General features: G+C 39.4%; 1 protein-coding gene across 2 annotated transcripts in view; it reads left to right on the top strand.

The window, feature by feature from the left end:
- ZMAT4 (zinc finger matrin-type 4) overlaps positions 1-19948 on the top strand; it is a 369306-nt gene extending 349358 nt beyond the window's left edge. For both annotated transcript variants that reach the window (XM_066380392.1, XM_066380391.1), the window contains one exon: positions 13744-19948. In XM_066380392.1, coding sequence (XP_066236489.1) covers positions 13744-13759 — 16 coding nt within the window. In that variant the 3' untranslated portion in view covers positions 13760-19948. The remainder of the gene's footprint in view (positions 1-13743) is intronic.
- Positions 19949-20517: the final 569 nt, after the last annotated feature.

The raw sequence follows: 20517 nt of genomic DNA, 5'->3' as shown, positions 1-20517 counted from the left end.
GTTTCCACCTTCTCCATAGCCCCTGCCCTGATATTTTTTCTTCGCATTCCTATCACCTTCCAATATATCATGTTATTTGCTTATTTTGATGCATTCCCGGCCTCTCTATATTAAAATATAAGGCATGGGTTTTGCCACTTTGATTTTCTGCTGTGTCCTCAGCACATTACAACAGTGCTTGGCCCTAAAGGAGAGATGACATCCCCAGTCATAGATAAGGTGACCGGCTTGAAGAAACGGAGACAATTTCTCAAGTCATATGATTAGTAAATGGCAAAGCTTAAGTTCAAATCCAGACCTGTCTGGCCCAAGATTCAGATGTGTCCTTTTCACTATAATGTACTTTTCTTCCTTTCCAAAGAGCCAGCTAGATACTTTCATGTAATCAGGAGTAGGTTCCATACAGAGAGCTTCTGCTTTCTACACTGGGAATTTTGGTCAGGAGCCCAGCTGAGAGGGACCTGTGTCAGAGACCAAGAAAGGGAAGGAAGGAGATTAACAACAAAGTGGGGAACGGAGTCTGTGTGCTCACAGAAGTTAAAGGCCAGGTGCTTCATGAGATCACTGGGAGCCTTCTTCCCGTCACCCACGCTGGATCACACCACAAACCATGGGAACACCGGGGACATGCAGGAGCCAGACAAGGGTTCCATTTAGATGGCAGGTCTAACTGGAGTTTGCTGTTTATTAACATAAGCTGCTTTGCTGTTCAAAAATGGCAGTGAATCAAAATATCACAAATGATGCACCTTGAGAAATGTCACTCTTTATCATGGTTGCATTTCCATATATTTTTCAATGATAGTTTGGTGTGTGTATATGAACTGCTTTCCAGATGTGTACTCTACTCAGACCAGCCCCTGGTGGCAGGACAGGTCTGAGTCTGTACGGGGACCTGGCTGAGCCATACCGAGCCATATGTCAGTGCGGCTCCATGCTCTGCACACAACCCACATTTCTGCAGCCACAGTTGGGAGCAGAGCACGCCCCAGCACTTGCAGCTCGCTGGGAGCCCTGGAGATCCCTGGCTCCCTTCTCCCTCCCCTTCCTGTCGGTCTTCAAGGAGGAAAGGTCATGGGCTGGAAGCAGATAATGATGATGCCTCAGGAATCGGTGCTCCCTCTGAGGACCATAAGAATGTAATTCATTTCTTCAGTCTTTTATCTCAACTATTAAAATAGTCAACAAAAAAGCATTTATTTCCCCACCAGCACTTGCCAACACTGGATGAGAGCAGTCAGCATGAATTTTAATCACAGTGTCTGTTTTTTAGTCCAGGATTTTCCATGATCAATTTCTTTTTGTCAATTAATTAAAAGTGAATATGTATAGAGTTTGAGAATTGATGGATCTCGACACCTAAGAGACCACTCAGTCACATTCAGAGCTGAGCCAGGGTGTGTTTCTCCATACAGCGTAACCTTTATGTAAGAAGTACGTTCGATGATTTTTTTTTTCTGGTGAAAATGATTTACCCTGTGTTTTTTTTTAAATGGGTCAGCTAGTGCTGTAAATTAATTTACACAAAAAGGAGTCAATTTTATTTTATTTTTTTAAAGAAACAATTCTCTATATTTAGGAGGTGAGAGGCACCTAGATCCTCCTTCCATCGACCTTGCTTCTTCCTGTGCCTGGGGTTCTCACTGCTTGGTTTTCCTCCAGCTCCTCCACCCCACTTACCTTTCTGAGGTGTAAAGGTCAGGAGGCAAGGGCCATGCCCACCTGGACCACTCATTGTATTGCCTCTGTAACTTCTTCTGAAGAAGAGCCCAGAGATGATGGCATTTGTATAGGAACATAAAAACTTCTGCTTGTTTGCTTGCTGGGCTTTCGTGAGAGGGTTTCTTCATTCCAGGGGATGACTGAGATCAGAGTAAATCATTCTTTGGTTGTTTTCCTCCTGCCTGATACTCCATAATAGCACTTTTTCTCCTACTTAATGACTCTTCATTTCCTAGGGCTGCCATAACGAAGTACCACGATCTGAATGACTTAAACAGAGATTTGTTCTGGAGACCAGAAGTCCAAGATCAAGGTGTCGGCAGGACCTAGCTTCTGCTGGTTCCTTGGGTTGTGGTAGCATAACTTCAATCCTCACCTCATGTTCTCCCTGTACACGTATCTCTGTGTCCAAATTTCCTTTTTTATAAGGACGCTGATTTTATTGGATTAGAGACCTACCTTACTGCGGTATTACCTCATCTTAATTAAATTGCATCTGCAATGACTCTATTTCCAAATAAGGTCACATTCTGAGGTTTAGAGGTTAGAATTTCAACATATAAATTGTGGGGGGTGGGTTAGGATTGGGTGAGACACAATTCAATGCATAATATTGAGCATTAGTTATCTACTGTTGCTTAACAAATTACACCTAGATTTTGTGGCTCAAAACGCCAACATGTATTATCGCACAGTTACTGTGGGTTGAGAATCCTGGCGTGACTTAACTGTGTTCTCTGGCTCTGGGTTTCTCCTAAGGCTTCAGTCAAGGCTATACTAGGGGTGACTCTGCTTCCAGTGTCACTCAGATCGTTGTTGGCAGGATCTGATTCCCTGTGAATTGTTGGAATCAGGGTCTCTGTTTCTCAAAAACTACTGGCTAGAGGTATTTTGGGCAGGGGCAGCTCACAATGCTGTGAATAAGCAAGCCAAAGGCTAAGAGACAGTGTGGGAACAAGGTGGAAATCACAGCCTTTTAAAACTTAATCTCGAAATAATCCTGTTCATACTGTATTTGCTAGAAACAAGTTGCCAGATTGAGCCCACACTCAAGAGGAGAACATCACACCAGGGCGTGGATATTAGGGTGCCAGGACCTTTGGAGCTACTTCAGAAGCTGCTTACTTGGGTCTGCTCTCGGAGTCCTCTTTTCTTTTTCATGGAAGCTAGTACATGTTTTTGTACCCAAATACTTTGATTGGCCTGCTTCCTGCCAGTAGAATTTCTGGGTCTACTGGCCTCTTTCCATTTTATGCTGTTTCTACTCCTTTCACTCTAAAATGATAGTGTTTCTGAGGATACTTTTTCAAAAAACTCTAGGATTCTGTGAATTTTACTGGGGTTCACTGCACTAGAAAAAAAAATTCACACCCACTAATCTCTTATTCCAGATTTAGGTCCTGTTCAGAAGGCTGAAAGACAATGCCCTTAAACTTCTTAGAAGCCTTCTTGGTCCATTGAGGGACACCCTTAATCTTTCCCAAGGTCCCTTCACCCAGTAACAGTCTGATCTTTTCACTTGTTCAAGTCTTAACCAAGGGTGGTTCAGTCTTAGCTAGCTTTAACTCCGGACCATTGATTGTACTCAGAAGCATCTTTTGCTGTCCACAGAGACTAAGAATTTTCAAAATCATCAAATCTTGGTTTCTTTTTCTTTAACAGTTCTTCCTATAATTTATTACTCTTGCAGTTTACTCTAAATAGCAAGAACAACCAAGATGGCCCTTAACCACAGCTTAAAAATCTCCTCAGCTAGATCACCAAGTTCATTAGTGTTGGTCAAGACCAAGTTGTGACATGGAAATATATTTTAATAGCCCCTCCCATACATAAATACAAATTTTTCCTGTGGTCTCTCCTTGCTCCTTTCTTTCCCTCCACCATTGGTTTCACTGCCCTTCACGGTTCCTGGATGCTTAGGCCAAAGTTTCAGCACCCTTATCCTGGCAAACATCTTATTTCTAATAGCTTGAGTATATTAGAGTCAAGTCCTTGGACACTTTGGAAGTTCATGGTGACAGAGATGTAGCATAAAAACAAACCAATGGTAATGTTGTAGTTAGCTAATATATTATTCCCACTATATTATATCAATTAAAATGTATAAAGTAGTCTTTAAGGGTTAATAAAGTCCCATTATATAAAGTTATCATCGTAATGATTTACATTTGAATAGCTTTGCCACTAATTTTATCATTTACAAAGGATTTCATTAACCCATTTGTCCCTCACAAAAATCCTATGGTTTATCTTCAAATTAGGGACTAAAAAACTGGGGCTCAGAGAAGGGAAGTCATTTGTTATTAATTTTACATGACTTGGATTGTGTCAACTAGAATGGGGATTTCAGACTCCACAGCAGAGTACTTCACTCTGCATCATAGATGTCCTACTGGGACAATATGGGAGGTATATAGTTCTTTAGAGGGGGAGATCACAGTCGACTTTTTCCTATGATGATTCTAGATGTGACTGAGTTGTCTCCACCTCATTGAGTGTGCCTACCCCAGACATTGCAGACGTGGTTGCCTTTTGTAGTCCACCTCTTGTTTTGTTTTGGTCCAGATCTGGATGCCCTGAAGCACACTGCACCAGACTACCATCTCTCAGAAATTCTCTTTGAGAACATGCTGACATTTTTAATTCTTTTCTTGACCAATCAATACGTTTATAAGATAGAGTTTGGCTCTGTTTGAAAAATGTGCCGATAGCTTTCAGTAGTAGAAATGGACATCGGCTGAAAGGTTTGGCTGTGTTTGTAGTTGGTGACAGTTAACAAATAAACTCTGAGACTCAAAGAAAAAATAAATAAATAAATAAAAGAAAGTTAGCATAGATCCTCTCTATCTGTGGATTTGTCATTTTGGAGTTTGTAATAATTTAGATGGGGCTGACAGGAAACTGCTGAACTTGGAATTGAACAACTTCAAAAAATTGAGTCTATTTCTGCTGCAGTGACCTTGGCCCAGCCCCGGGGTCTCAGCATGTCAGAACTGGAAGGGCCTCGAGACTGATTTGGTCTGTGTCTTCACTGAGTAGATGAGGAAGTGGAGGCTTGGGAAAAGGAAATGACATTTGCAATGGAGCCAGTTAGTAGTAAATCCAGGCCTAGATCCTAACTTAATGATCTGAGTTCACTTATTCCATCACAGAATGTTTGGGGGTCTTGATAATAATATAATACTTGTCAAATAATTTGCTGTAAAAATTGCATTACCATGTTCATTCTATTTTTACTACCAGCAGGCCAGCCAGGGTACCAGACATAATTAACTTTGCCTAAAGCAGGGAGCAAAGTAGCAGAGTAAATAATCCTTGTACTAATAATGATAAAAGGCAACATTTATGTATTGTTCCATATGTACGAGGTACGTAATACTTTCCTGTATCACCACTAATTTCACAGCATCCCTTTGCCATCTGTGTATTATTATATTGTCCCATCTCATGGATCAGGAGACTGAGGTAAAAGCCACAGAGTGCCAGATCTGGGATTTGAGGTCCAGCATCAAATGGTAGAGCTCACTCTCTGATACTCCTGAACTGCTTCTGCAATATGCCCCACTGCAAAGAAGTTTCTAGTCTAACACCTTGAGCCTGCTCAGTGCCTGCCACGTGTGGAAGTGGGGTTGGTCTCTGCCCCCTAAAACACAGAAGCAGAATCAACTAGGTTTGCTACTGCAATAATGCAATGCAATTTTGGCGCTCACTGCCCAGAGTTAACAAACTTTAAAAGGTAAGACCGCTCTCCTTCAGACACCAGCTGTAATCTTTTGGGATTCCAAGCTATTTACATATCCGACTAAGAGGCTACAAATTCCAGGTTTCTCACTGCTTCCTGAGGGTCAGTAAGTCGCCACGAGGAATTACAACATTCAGGATAGTGCTAGACTTCTGATCCTACTTTTGTTATAAAAGGGAGAAATTAGGACAAGATCAAATGCATAAGGTGAGGACTGGGGGGATTCGAGGTGCAGAATTTCTGCACCTGCTCTTTGTGGAGTCAGGAAGCACCACTCACCCTGCCAGCACATTGCCATGTTCACCAGGCAGGAAACTCCACCAAGCTTCAGTGTCTAGAGTTTTTCCCGGGGTTTCGTTACTTGGCCTAATCAATTGTATCGTTGGCTATGTGACTGAACTCAATATCTGGCCTTCCTCCCCTTCATAGAGGTTGAGCTAATAATATCATTGGGCTAACCCCTCTGATTACATGGTTGGTCTTGCCAGCATGGCCAATCTCATCTTGAAATTATCTAGGGACTCACCACCATGAGTCACCTCATTAACCTGAACTATCAGGGTCCACCGTGAACAACAAAGACATTATAATCAATTGGGGAATTCCAAAGATTTAGGACCTTCATTCCAAGAATGTGGGACAGAAACCAGATAAATTAATTACATAATAACTACATCAGAAATTTTTCTTTCATGTGATTAAGAACAAGGATAAGATCATAAGAATCTCTAAATTTTTAGTGGTTACTTGACTCATTTAATCCTCATGACACTGCTTTGTAGAAGATATTATTGATGACTTATCTTTGTTTTATACACAGATAAACTGAGACTAAATAAAGTGATAAATATTGTACATGAATATCTAACTAGTAACAACTGGTGTTGGAGTTTAAAACAAAGTTTTCTAATTTTATATCATAAATACTTAGAATCTATTAGAAGACTAGGAGAAGATAGATAAAGATGCATTAAAATGCTCAGTTGTTTTCCTTCTTTAAAAATGGAAGATAAGAATAGACTTGCCCGGATAGGACAGGAAATGAGGACTGTTAGCATTTGGGAGTTAGGCTTCTTCTCAATGTGGCAATAGATTTCCTCTCTAGTTTTCTTTATGTGTTTATTTGAGGAAAGTTATGCATTGATTCTCTGTCAAGCCTCATCCAAGAATTGAACGCACAGACAAAGACACAGTCCCAGGCTTTTTTGAAGGGGAGATGGAAGATAAACAAAGGAGGTCAATATAATATGGTTAGAGGAACAATAGAGAGAAGCACTTAGGATGGGCACCTAACTAAGATAGAGTAGGATGAAGAGTGAGTCAGGGAAGACTTCCTGCGGGAGATAAAATGAGAGCCAAGGCTCCAAAGCAAACAGGCCCTTGTTCTGTAGCTGAACGGAACAGAAGTACAGGACTCTTTCACATCTGTCTAGGAGACTTGCTCTATGTCAGGGATCGGGGAACCTTTTTGGCTGAGAGAGCCATGAATGCCACATATTTTAAAATGTAATTCCGTGAGAGCCATACAATGACCCGTGTACATTACGCATTATCTAATAAAAATTTGGTGTTGTCCTCGAGTATAGCTGTGATTGGCTCCAGCCACCTGCAACCATGAACATGAGCGGTAGGAAATGAATGGATTGTAATACATGAGAATGTTTTATATTTTTAACATTATTATTTTTTTTATTAAAGATTTGTCTGCAAGCCAGATGCAGCCATCAAAAGAGCCACATCTGGCTCACGAGCCATAGGTTCCCGACCCCTGCTCTATGTGCATCTGCTTCAGCTGTGGCTAGAGCCAAAGTAGCAGAGATGGAGTCCCCCAGACCAGGGGTGTCAGGGGTGTGGATGCAGGCCTTGGTAATGCTATGGGCATATGGAAGTGTCAGGGCCTTCATTGAGTTCCTCATCTGTAAAATGAGGACTGTGGAGTCCCCTGTGATCCTTGGGGTCTCCTGTGCTCTAACATTTCATTATTTTGTAATTTTACGAAAAATATTTTGCAAAGCCAATGAATCGTGTAAACAAGATTATAAAGAGAATGTTTGCCTTCTTAAGGGAATAAATTGTTCTCAAGCACATCAGGAGCATTAATTTGCATATAAACAATGCAAATTCTATACTGAGCAGAGAAGGCTTGTTTCCTTAGGTGTTTTGGTAAGCTAATTACAAATTGTTTTTGTTAATTTCTCTATATTATCGAGGAAGTGATAGAGCTGCAGTCACTTTAAATATTCTATACTTTTGAATATTCAGTTTCTTGAATGTTCATAATATTTAGCTGTTCTCTGAATTAGCCTGAATTTTCTTAAATTATTTCTTCATTCAATGGTTATAACAGACAGGATTTGTTTTCCAAAGAAGGATTTGGATAAATTCATCTTGTGTTACCCAGATGTCAGCAATGTTGGCTGAACTCCACCCCACTTCCAGTCATCTTGGGTTGGCATAAGACTACTCCACAAGGTTTATAACCGTCTGTTGGAATACAAAGCCATGCCCTATGCAGTTAACTTCCAGTGTTTTATGGCCTTTTAGCATCTTTCTCCCCTGTAATTCTGAGTGCTTCCCCCATTCTTTTATCAACCATACTACATTGCCTTTCACTAATAGGTAACATTTTGCAAGTATTTTATTTGTTTAGATACCTATTAAAGACCCAGGTATCATACAGAGATAGCACCATGCACAAAACAAAGTCGTCTTTCTGGTTCCACTGTCACCAAGCCTCAGCCCCTGCTCCCATATTCTTTCTCTTCTCCCCTTTTTTTCCCTCCGCAATTTCCCTGTCATCACCCCTCTCAGAAGCAAAACACGTTTGCATCTGTCTTCAGCATAGCAGTTTACAGATCACCTCCTGTAGCTCCAACATATTCTTGAGGTTTTGTTCTCTGCGTCCATGTGGCTGCTCAAATTATGCCAAACACAATTTGTGGGCGAGGGTAAGTCCAGGAAAGGATATCATAAGGAAGCTGCTTCCACTAAGGGGAGAGGGAAAAGGTGGGCAAGTAGGGGGTTGGGGGATGAGTTCCCAGGCAGAAGGGCCTGGAACAGGGCAGCGACGAGGGGAGGAGATGACATACTCAAGAGTGAACTAGGAAGCCAATAGAATTTGTGGTTGATTTGTTATGGGATGAGGGAAAAGAAAACAAGCCTAGGAAAACACCAAATTTCTGCCTTGAATTGTTATTTGCCAAGTTAAGAAATGCAGAAACAAAAGGATAAAAATCGAATAATATTCAATTTTGGAAATTTAATTTAATGTGGTTTCTTATTGTAGGATCTTAATAAACTGAGCTAAGGTGACAGGGCCTTGGATGTCATTTGTGGCACATCTCAGGCAGTAAGTTGAACAAGTTGAAACTCATGGCTGTTCAACATGTTTGTGGAAAATGTATGGGACACAACACCTCTTTATCTAAGAAGTTCTGGCCATATCTTTGCATATGAGCCATGGCCCATCATTTCATTTTTCATGCCACTGTCAACTTGCTCTCTGGCTATCAGAAACTAGGCTTGATGCAGCTGAGGATGTCCTGCTTTGTTTTTTAATCACTGTATCACCCTTTAAATTTAACATCGGACAAATGAATCAGTAAAGTTTTCTCTAAGTCATCACCTTCAAATACACTTGGTCAGAATGCTTTCCCCAACCTTCTCCCAAACGTTGATAATATTTCAAGAAGACTGCACACATTTCTGATAATTTTTACTTTATTTTAATATGCACACCAGATGTTTCAGTAACTCAGTTAACCATTGAGTTTACTCAAATTTTTTTATTTTTCTTTTTTTTTTTAAAGGGGTTGGGTTGCATTTGCAGGGATTTGGAATGGTGTTGGTGCCAACTTGGTCTTGGTGAACATGTTAAGGACACTACTCTTTTATGGATTCTTGCTGTATTGGCCAAGAGTTTGCTTAAAGGCTTTAATCACTGTGAAAAAAAAAATAGAAAACTGGATAAAGAAGATGTGGTACATATACACTATGGAATACTACTCAACCATGAGAAATAATGACATCAAATCATTTACAACAAAATGGTGGGATCTTAATAACATTATACAGAGTGAAATAAGTAAATCAGAAAAAACTAAGAACTGCATGATTCCATACATTGGTGGGACATAAAAACGAGACTAAGAGACATGGACAAGAGTGTGGTGGTTGGTGGGGGAGAAGGGGGAGGGGGAGGGGCACAAAGAAAACTAGAGAGAAGGTGACGGAGGACAATCTGACTTTGGATGATGAGTATGCAACATAATTGAATGACAAGATAACCTGGACATATTTTCTTTGAATATATGTACTCTGATTTATTGATGTCACCCCATTAAAATTGATAAAAATTTATTTATAAAAAATAAAAGTTCACTTGCAGTTAACATATTTTATGATAGTTTCATGTGTATAGCATAGTGGTCAGACATTTGTATAATTTATGAATGGACCCCCTAATAAATCTAGTCCTCACTAGCATCATATATAGTTATTGCAATATTACTGACTATATTCCTTATGCTGTACTTTACATCCCTGTGATTATTTTGTAACTACCAATCTGTACTTCCTAATCCTTTTGTTTTGTTTTTGCATTTCTAGTCATTTTCAATAGTGAGAACAATTTAATTTTTGTATTTAAGACAGCTTTTCAAGTATTAAGAAGTTCTTGTCAGTCTACATAAGACTACCATCTCATACTCGATTTAGAGCTCTCCCACTCTGAAACTACCAGGTCAGAATGGGGAAAGAAGTGACTAGTGAAAAGAGAACCTTTTTTATTTAAGTGGTCCTGCAAATGTGATTTTCGTCTGGCTTCGGGTCTTGGGATGCCTGCCCTGCCCTGTGAGGCCCTCACGTCCCTCTGTGTGAGAGGAGCCCCTGTGGGCTGGGGGGCAGAGAAGTTAGACATGGAAACTTCCTACAGCTCACTGAAGGAAGGTGAGGAGGTATCCATTCCAAATTGTTTCAAGATTTTTCTCACTGCATTCCAAGATCCAAAGTTATAGTCTTTGGTTACATTTTTTTTTTTTTTTTTTGTATTTTTCTGAAGCTGGAAACGGGGAGAGACAGTCAGACAGACTCCCGCATGCACCCGACCGGGATCCACCCAGCACGCCCACCAGGGGGCGATGCTCTGCCCCTCCGGGGCTTTGCTCTGTTGCAACCAGAGCCACTCTAGTGCCTGGGGCAGAGGCCAAGGAGCCCGGGCCATCTTTGCTCCAATGGAGCCTTGGCTGCGGGAGGGGAAGAGAGAGACAGGGAGGAAAGCGCGGCGGAGGGGTGGAGAAGCAAATGGGCGCTTCTCCTATGTGCCCTGGCCGGGAATCGAACCCGGGACTTCTGCACGCCAGGCCGATGCTCTACCACTGAGCCAACCAGCCAGGGCCGGTTACATTTTTTTTTTTTTAAGTGTAATGAAGGTTATGTTGCCCTGATATGTGAGTGTAAGCGGTATGCGTACAATGCAATGGAAATTGTCTCTTCAACTCAAATCAAATTTAAGACCCACTGAGAACAATGACTATTCTTCACCACAAATGGAAACTATATAGTAAAATTTTTTTTCCTTATGCCTTTTTTTAGTTTTCTATTTGAAGAAATTTCTGAAAATATATGAATTATGCAGCTTATCTTTCAGATGAAAAAGAATTTTTTTTCTTGGATTAGATGGCTGTGTATTTATTAATAGCAATAAAAATGTTCATGTCCTTTTGTATCACATGGGATGCAAACTGCAATAGGAAGGAGGCTCTCCAGACATAATAACAGTCACAGATGAATAATTATAAAAACTATATGGAATTGAAATGCATTTTAACTTGTTATTACTTCTATGTGTTCGGAAAGGATCTGAATAATTATTTTGACTATAAAAAGGAACTGTGTGATATTCTTTCTCATTATGAGATTAAGTTCTTAATATACCACTTTTACTATAAGCTAAAAAAAAAAAGCCCAACTCTCTTTTGGTTTCCTCTAACGATTTAATCATGACTGAAGATGGCCCAGTGGCGGATGTGTTTAGTCTTCTTACTATTACATGGGCATGCTGCATTTCAAACTCATTTTAATTTTAAAAGTGTCCATCTTTGCAGTTTATAAAATGAGATCATACTTGTTTGTTTAAAACTTTCGACCTTTATGTCGCATGAATTCGTGAAGATGGCAATGACTGTAGAATTTTCTTAGGTCATGACCCAATGGTAACAGAAATTGAATATGAGTTTCTAAAATAGGTTTTTTTTCTTTTTATAACTATATAAAAGTAGCTGTGGTAACTAGGGTCATTCCAAGGCAAAATTTCAAAGGTATTTTTACAAAAGGAAAAAAAATATCATGTGGTCTCCATTCTCCTTTGATTCACATTATACCAACAATATCTAAATTCTTTTTTTGGGTCTTAAGAACACTTAATTTTTTTTTAAGTGAGAGAAGTGGAGATAGTGGACAGATTCTTGAATGTGCCCTGACCAGGATCTACCTGCAACCCCATCTGGGGCCAGTGCTCAAGTACTGAGCTATTTTTAGTACCTGATCCATGCTCAGACCAACCAAGGTATCTTCAGCACCTAGGGCCATGCTCAAACCAATAAAGCCACTGGCTGAGGGAAGGGGAGAAAAAGACAAGGGGGAGGAAAAGGGGGAGGAAGCAGATGGTCTCTTTTCCTGTGTGCCCTGACCAGGAATCGAACCTAGGATGTCCATACACCAGGCAGATGCTCTAGCCACTGAGCCACCAGCCAGGGCTGAAAACATTTAATTTTTAAGATCTATTCTATTAAGAATGTTTTAAAAAAATAAAATTCCAAGATATGCTATGTGCTTCTAAGCAAGTGGTAGAATTTTTCTTTGTAACTTGTGAATTTTCACTTATCAGATTTCCATTAAGATATTTGGATCTTAGTGATGAAGGATGGTAAAATCTAATACTAGGATTCTGACTGATTCTAGCACTTTGCCTCCCTCCCCCCTAGAATATGGCTTTAGGGTTAATAGTCAAGTCTTAGAAAATACCGTTCTGATAGTGCTGATGCAGCCAAAGGATACCTTTAATAGCATGGGAGAATACCCTGCAAGTAATGTCAACCAGGTTTTTTAATTTTTGCCTGCTGATTCTGATCTTTCCCAGAGTTCAACTCTCATTGCTTACAACCATAGGTCCTTGTGTCATTAACATAGCCAGTTTAAGCCTCAGTGCATTCTCCTTTGAAATGGGGGAAAATACCATCCACATTAAAGGTGGTTGTGAGGATTAAATTTCATGTAAAATAAATGTGAAAATCTTGACATATTGTAGGCATGCGATAAATGGTAGTATCTACTTACCATCAAGAAAAACAAAACTAAAAAAAAAAAAACCTCTAAAAATTAGTTCTCTATTTAAGTCAACATTTTTTGAAATTAACACCAAAAACAGTTTTTTTCTATTTATCTAACAGAGAAAAATTCTAAATAAATAGAGAATAAGGTTTATAATAACTTAAAATATAAATGCTATAATGTTCTCCCCTCCCAACAAGAAGTGTCTTTTTTTTTTTTTTTTTTTCTGAAGCTGGAAACGGGGAGAGACAGACAGACTCCCGCATGCGCCCGACCGGGATCCACCCGGCACGCCCACCAGGGGCGACGCTCTGCCCACCATGGGGCGATGCTCTGCCCCTCCGGGGCGTCGCTCTGCCGACCAGAGCCACTCTAACGCCTGGGGCAGAGGCCAAGGAGCCATCCCCAGCGCCCGGGCCATCTTTGCTCCAATGGAGCCTTGGCTGCGGGAGGGGAAGAGAGAGACAGAGAGGAAGGAGGGGGGCGGTGGAGAAGCAAATGGGCGCTTCTCCTATGTGCCCTGGCCGGGAATCGAACCCTGGTCCCCCGCACGCCAGGCCGACGCACTACCGCTGAGCCCCAACAAGAAGTTTCTACAAGTATTCTACAAGTTTCTACAAGTGTGCCTGAAATTTAAAGATGGGTATATGCAATATTTCATAAATAAAAATCAATGTATTATTATTATTTTAAAAACCTTCAGAATGAATTTAGTATCTGGATTGACAGTGTAAGGATACATATTTTCTTCTACATACATAGAAATTACATTGGTAATTGTGTTATTATGTACACTGATTGTTTAGAACTTAAAAGGTATATAGATTCAGCTTTATTTTAATTTGATGGGTAAAGTGATGTGGGAGCGGAGAGAGAAAGAGAGAGAGAGAATGAGACTGGAGTATGTAATTATGAAAGAAGGTAAGACTGTGTTTCTTTCTGTCTTATAGCCTGAAGAATAAGTAGTGAAAACATCAATCAAGAGATGAAAAAAAAAATGTCAGGATTTCTCTGCCGTGGAGAACTGCTTGTCAACCACCAGAGGAGGATTTTTTCTTGAACAATGAACATTTCTTACGAGGATTCGCAGATTAACATATGACTAATCTTAGTTTTGGAGAGTAAATGAGTTTTCCTTTTTTGTTTTTTAATTTTCTGGTAAGTTATGATGTTTGGATGGATTTTTAAATTCTTTCCTGATAATATATTTAGCATATGTTTTAAATTATAACCTTACAGCAAACAGTGGGAGCATTGTTTAAACTTAAAGACAGCAGAAAAATTTAAATCTCCAGTTTATTCTAGATTTCTTTCACATATAAAGTTATTCTATTAAATCCTTGATGTTTGAGATGTAAACCACCTCTATCAAAAAATAAACATTATTTTTTCATCATGTTGAACGTGACTGTAGCAACATGCACCAACCAGAAACAATCTCTATTAGTAGAAGATCTATAATAGACACAAATATTGGTCCTTCTCATTTCACCTCCAAACGTGTGCAACAGATTTGCCACCCAAACAATGGGAATGAAGAGGGTAAATGAAAGAAGAATCCTCATTTCTATTTTCTGATCATTCAAAGAACAGTTTCTCAAGGTTAGGCCAAGTCCTCTCTGCAAGCTGCCAAAATAATAACTTAGGAAAAGAATTAGTTTTCCTGCATGATGATCCTCTTAGGCAAAAATGTCTTCACAGCAGTTGACCTTGATGAAATGTTTTCCCAAATTCATCCAAAAGAAGAATTACAAATCCCAAAATGAGAGAGAAATAAATGAATATTTCTTATGAAGTTGGCTCGACCTGTGGGCTTTAATATGGAGCACTGATGATTTGGAAAAAAATGAGTAAACTCTGAAGAATGACAGCCTTGGGTCTGATGATGTCCCCTATTCCTCTGTTTCTCGCCGAAGTCCTCTTGCTGATGGGGAACATCTCAGAGTGTAAATCATGAAGCTCTTTCCCTAGATTGAATTCTTCTCCATCGGGACTGGATTTGGTGTCCTGCAGGCTGGCTGCACAGCTGGGCATTCAGCTTCTATACATGATGCTTCTCAGTGCTCTGGCTGGGGTCGCCCTTTGTATTAATACATTGTGACCACAGGCAATTGATCTCTTGGTGTCAGGTTTTCCTGGTTGCCTATTGTTTTCCCACGAAGAGCTGAGGTGGATACAACTCAGTGAGCAATAAATGAAATGACTTAGAAATGCACAGTGTTGTTACTAAGGTGTTTGAAATTTGGCACGATTCCCCGGAGGAGAGCCCACTCAGGAGAGACAAGGGGAGCCAGTTTCCACCCCTGAGAAAGAAGCAGCCACCCCAGCCCCAACTGTCCCATTGGAAGGAGGAGGGTTTGACAGGAAGCAACTTTTCTGCTGTTTTAGAAAGCACACGACAGAGCTCCAAGCCTCCGATGATGACTTTAGTTCCATGTGTAAAATAAGGCTTTATTTGTCAATTCTGCTGTAAAATAAGCACTGTCCAAGTAAAAAAAAAAAAAAAAAAATCTGTTTCTCTTTGTGTTTAGTGAGTGAGCTCATGCACTCAGGTGTTTCTGGTTTTGTTTTTTAATAACCTGAGTTCGTGCAGATGAGCCTAGGAACACACATCTCTTTTGCTTTACAGAGGCTCTGCCAACCTTGATAGATAATCCTCCAGATATAATAATCTGATCATCTCAGAATTCTTCATCTAAGTGCCATTGTTTCTTGGCAACCTGTTAAGTGAAAGTGAATACCCTGCCAAGACTTTGTTTGTTTTCAAACCTCTTTACTTAATTTTTCAGAGCTGATAAGGGAAATTATCGTTCTGATGAACCATGGAGGTGACATATTCAGCTTTAAGCAAGAAGAGCCTATGAATATCATATTTTGTGAAGTCTTAAATGGAAACATCCCTGCTTAGAAAGCTAGCTGTTTGTGCTCGTTATTTTGTTTGTTTGTGTTTGATTTGGGGGGAGGGAGGTATGGTTATATTTGTTTAATTAGGTCACGTCTTACATTCCAGTTTTATTATGAACAAATGGGAGTGAGATGGAAGGCAAATATTTTCAGAGTCAAATTAATTCTGGCAGAGAGGAAGAGACGCTTGCAGACCTGACTTGTGTGAAACTGCTTTGACAGGGCCATGTGACTACAGCAGAGGTTTCAGGAGAGATGAGGACAAGTCCAGGGATTGCTTGTAAAACCTCAATTCAGGAGAGTGAGGGGAAAACCCTATCAGTTTGAAGGACTGAGGCATCCAAATTATCAATGTTTAAAGTATAGTACTTTCACAGTTCCTGAGTACTTATCAGAATGTCAACTAAACTAAACAACTACTGCCCATTCAAAGTTTTGTTCCAATGAAGGAGAAATGATTCCAAATTAACATAATAGGCAAGCCTAATGGCATCCTTACATTAGAATAAAATTTTTGCATTTAAAGGAATACTTGTTAAGTGGTTGAAATAGTCAACGCTTTTCATAGACATAAAATGCTCCTATAGTCCTGGTCATGAAATTCATGTATTTTCCAAAGAGTTTTTCCTCTTTAAGTAAAAGGTGAGCTTCAGGCTAACACTCGTCTCAGTGGCCACAAATGCCAGGGTTATGAAACTCAAATGAATGAGCTTTCATTATATATAGTCTTCACAGCCAAGTGCACTAATAAATATGTTCATAAAGCAATCAGCTAAGTGGAGAGGACTACAGTGATCCCTCTTGCTGATAAAAGTGGTAATAAAACTCTCATCTGCAATTGCTTGACTACAAAGACCAATAGGATTTTTCATCTGCCTCTTCGATGACACATAAACATAAATTGGAACTGTGAAAGTCTGTATGCCTTTCCATTGAAGTGAGTTTATTAGACCAATCAGACCAAGAGAAGAAAAATATGAAGTAGATGAAAAACACTAATACTCCCATGGGGAAACATGATTCTCAGAAGTTGGGGAAGTGGGTAGATACACCTCTTTCAGAGCTGGTGTTTAAGTGGGGTATTTCCAGCAGGTCACTGTTAGCCCAGCATATTAGTATTCTAATAAGAAAATAGCCTTTCTCAATGTCAGGTAATAAAATAATTACCCTCTCTGTATTCCACTCAAGCAAAATATTCATCACGTTTCACCAGCTTGTACACAGTATTGATTATTGTTTTTTTGTGGCCAGAATGAGAAGAGTATGATCAACACAGTATTGTGGGAACAGATCTTTTCTTTTGTTGCTTCTTACCTAATATATTCATGTTAAAGTCATGCTAAACTACCTCATAGGTTTGTGGTGTGGATGAGCTAATTAGCAAATGTCAAGTGCTTAAAAATATGTCTCTATATAAATGTTGCTTTTGTTTTTCTAGTTGAAGATATGCATGTCAAATTAACCATCTGGATATTTCATTAGAATATCCATGTTGATAAATTTGGCTTTAAGTTTAATATGCAAATATTTTAATGTGAAATGAAATCCTGAACATCCCAGCGTAAATTGAGAGCATCAAACTCAAGTCTGGCAAGTGTAGCACCCAAGGAAAGGAAAAGCAGCTAGAGGCAAAACCAAAATGTTTTCTTACGCAGGTTTTAAAGCAGGCATGTTCAAAGGTGCACGTGTAGAGGGTCAACACTGGTTTTAAAGAATGTATTAAGTAATTTTGTATCGGAATAGTTAAAATGCCAAACATTGGCAGTGATTTATATTTAAAAATCTGTTAGAGTGAGTTTAAGGCCATGCCTATGATCGTGTAACCTAATTCCTTCATATGTTTAGCAAAAGGTAGAGGGGAGTGTTGTAGCCAGTTTATAGTATCTGAGTACCTTCAAGAGAGGTTGTACAGATGAACATCTGCTTTGATTTGTGTCTTCCTAGAACAATGTCAAACATTGTTTTTTGTTTGTTTTTTGTTTGTTTGTTTTTTTAAAGATATAGCTTAAAGAGAAAGGAATTAATATTTAACAGCTCTTTGTAATGGCGTATGAAGGCTCTATGGCAACTAGCTAAAAACTAATTTTACTGCTGGTTCTTCTTTGCCATTTCTTCCCATCTGATTAACTACTCCTTAGTCACTATTCTGAGCTGCAATTTTATTTGCTAATTTCAAATACCTCAACTTAATTAGCAATTTCTTCTGACCTTTAAAATCCACATTCTATTATCTTTAAATTATATGAGTGAAGGGGAAAAAAAAATCTAATTTTACCTGTCCCTTCATCTCCAACTATCATTTACAGGTTGCAATCCAACTGTTGTCATCTGCCAAACTTTCACCTTAACTGTGGTTATTTGTAATCCAGGCTCAAGGTCCCTCATTCCATAAGGTGGTCACTAGGATCAGAAAGTTTGAAGTAATGTACAGTGTTGGACATTTAACTGCTAAATTTGTGCAAAGAAATTGAAATCGCTGTACACAATATTGACTCCCTCTCTTTCATACTTGCTATTTTGAGCATGCTCAGCACATTTTTCACTTGAACTGTTGCTCTTCAAATGACTAGAGGTTTTGACTGTAAGACCACAAACAATTAACAAGATAAGATTTCCTTGTGGTGATCAACGTGGTGACCATATGTTCTACTTTGAAATCAATTTCTTATTGTATATGCTCATATTTCCTGACATTGTCTTTATCGATGGCAGGGTGTTACTCAGTGTGCACAACAACATTAGTGCTAAGGATTTTGTTACTGAAAGTCCAAAGAGTTGCCATATGGGGTTAACCCCATGTCCTATGAGTCTGCTACTCTGCAGTAGTCTCCAAGAAACTCAGAATGGGAGGATCTGATTAGCCTCCCTGATATTAGTTCCAAGGAAATATTCATGTTGCATATGTGTAAGCCAGATAGGAGGGATGTTTTTTCTATTTTGCAAAAAAATATAATCTCTTTGGTTAAGTTGGAGAATAATGGAATGAAAGGGAGTCATCTTGGAAAGAAGGTAATCGACAGCAACTCCTCTAGACAGAGCTGTCAGCACATTCGGGCAAGCACACCCTGCAAAGAAAAGGCAACCCTGACCCCTAGACATCCACAGTTGGCTTTAGAAGCATTCATAACTGGTTTAAGTCTTCCCTCCTTTCTTCTCCTGAATTAATTCTTCTTGTCACTTGTTAGATTTACTTTGTAGCTTTCGTGATGATAGGTTCTGAGGACCATATATTCAGAACGTTCAAGTCCTCTTTTTCCACCACTCTTTTTTGCTTAACTGGCGCATGCTACTATTGAAAAGTTATTAGTAACACAAAATACAGTCCGTATATGAAGAATATGTGCCATTTCGAAGACATATTTTATTAAACTTCCAAGTTTCTACTTTTGACTAGAAATTTTTTTTATAGCTGCTGTCGTCATTATCTTCTTTTTACCACTTAATTTAAGGCTGATTACAAGCCCATCTCCTACCTCTTTATATGAGCTACCACCTCTCAGTGTCCTTTAGGAGTGGAGAGTTTAATTGTGATCAAAGCTAATCATGTATCTTTCGCAAGCTACCCATGAGGGTATGTAACAAAGTGAGTATGCCACCTGGGTGACTGCATCAGCCATTGGTTTTTTTTTTATAATGTTGAGGTATAAATAAACTAAATAGTTGAGCTTTTTCTTTAGTCACTCACTGGCTCAGAAACTTCCCATCTTCTCAGATGAATGGTGAGCCTCTCTCTGCGTGGATGTGGGCACAGTCTTTATACATTTTTGTATAATAATATTGATACATGTTATGGTTACTGTTGGGCCTTATATATACAGATATTGAATGTAACACAGAGTACGGTTTCTACTTCTAAGATATGTCTGAGATTATCTAACTTATGCCTGGAAGTTGCAGAGAACAGACCATTTTTCTTTGTAACTACATTTGTTAGCCAAAGTGTTTCTGAGAATAAAGATGGGTATTGCTGAGAGGAAAAAACCCAAACCCATTTATCATTTTTTTGAAAATTCTGGTCATTCAGTTTATAACAAACACTGTAAAGGGTTTGTATGTGTTTATCATATATGCATATATTAATTTGGTAATTATGGCCTAAATACAAAAGTTCCGGATGAAAGGAATGCTATAGGGGAAGTGGTAAGAGGTGTCTAAAAAATCCTGGGTCTCAAATATGGTTCTGTCATTTATTTGCTCTATGTTCTTGAGCAAGTCATGTATGTTTTTGAGCTTCAGTTTCTCGATATTGAGAGTGGGCTAATGATACTTTCCTCATAAAATTGTAAAAATTAAATAAATTAACTTTATGTGTTTTTTATTCTCCCCTCTTTTCTATGATCCAACTAGTTAATAATTGTTCAATGTAAAATAGAAGCATTCAATGTGAGAACAAGAGGAAAGTTTAAGGTGATCTTACCTGTCTTTCTCCCTTTGGTCATTCTCATTTTTAAAACTACATGATGAGATAGAACCTTACCTGGGAGAGAGTCATTACTAGCGTAACTTCCCAGAGAAGCAGAGTGCATAGGGCTCCAGCTGCTGTCAGGATGATTTCTCAGCAACCCCTGTCTCAGTCCCAGTCTCAGTCACACTTCTGCTGCACTCTCCCTCTGCACTCCAGGCTCAAGCATCTCTGCCAGTCCCTCCCGGCCCCGCCCCACCTCCAAGCCTCTCTGACCCAGTTGCTCAGTCAGCTTGGTGAGCTTTTGCTCAGTACAAGGACCCACACTTACAGCTAGCGAGGAGACCGTGAAGTAGGTTTTGCTCTAACATGGCAGGATATAACATGGAGCCCTTCAACATATAATTCCAACAGGCAA

Source organism: Saccopteryx leptura, chromosome 4 (assembly GCF_036850995.1).
Source record: "Saccopteryx leptura isolate mSacLep1 chromosome 4, mSacLep1_pri_phased_curated, whole genome shotgun sequence".
Classification (NCBI taxonomy): Eukaryota; Metazoa; Chordata; class Mammalia; order Chiroptera; family Emballonuridae; genus Saccopteryx; species Saccopteryx leptura.
This window is presented reverse-complemented; position numbering and strand designations above follow the sequence as displayed.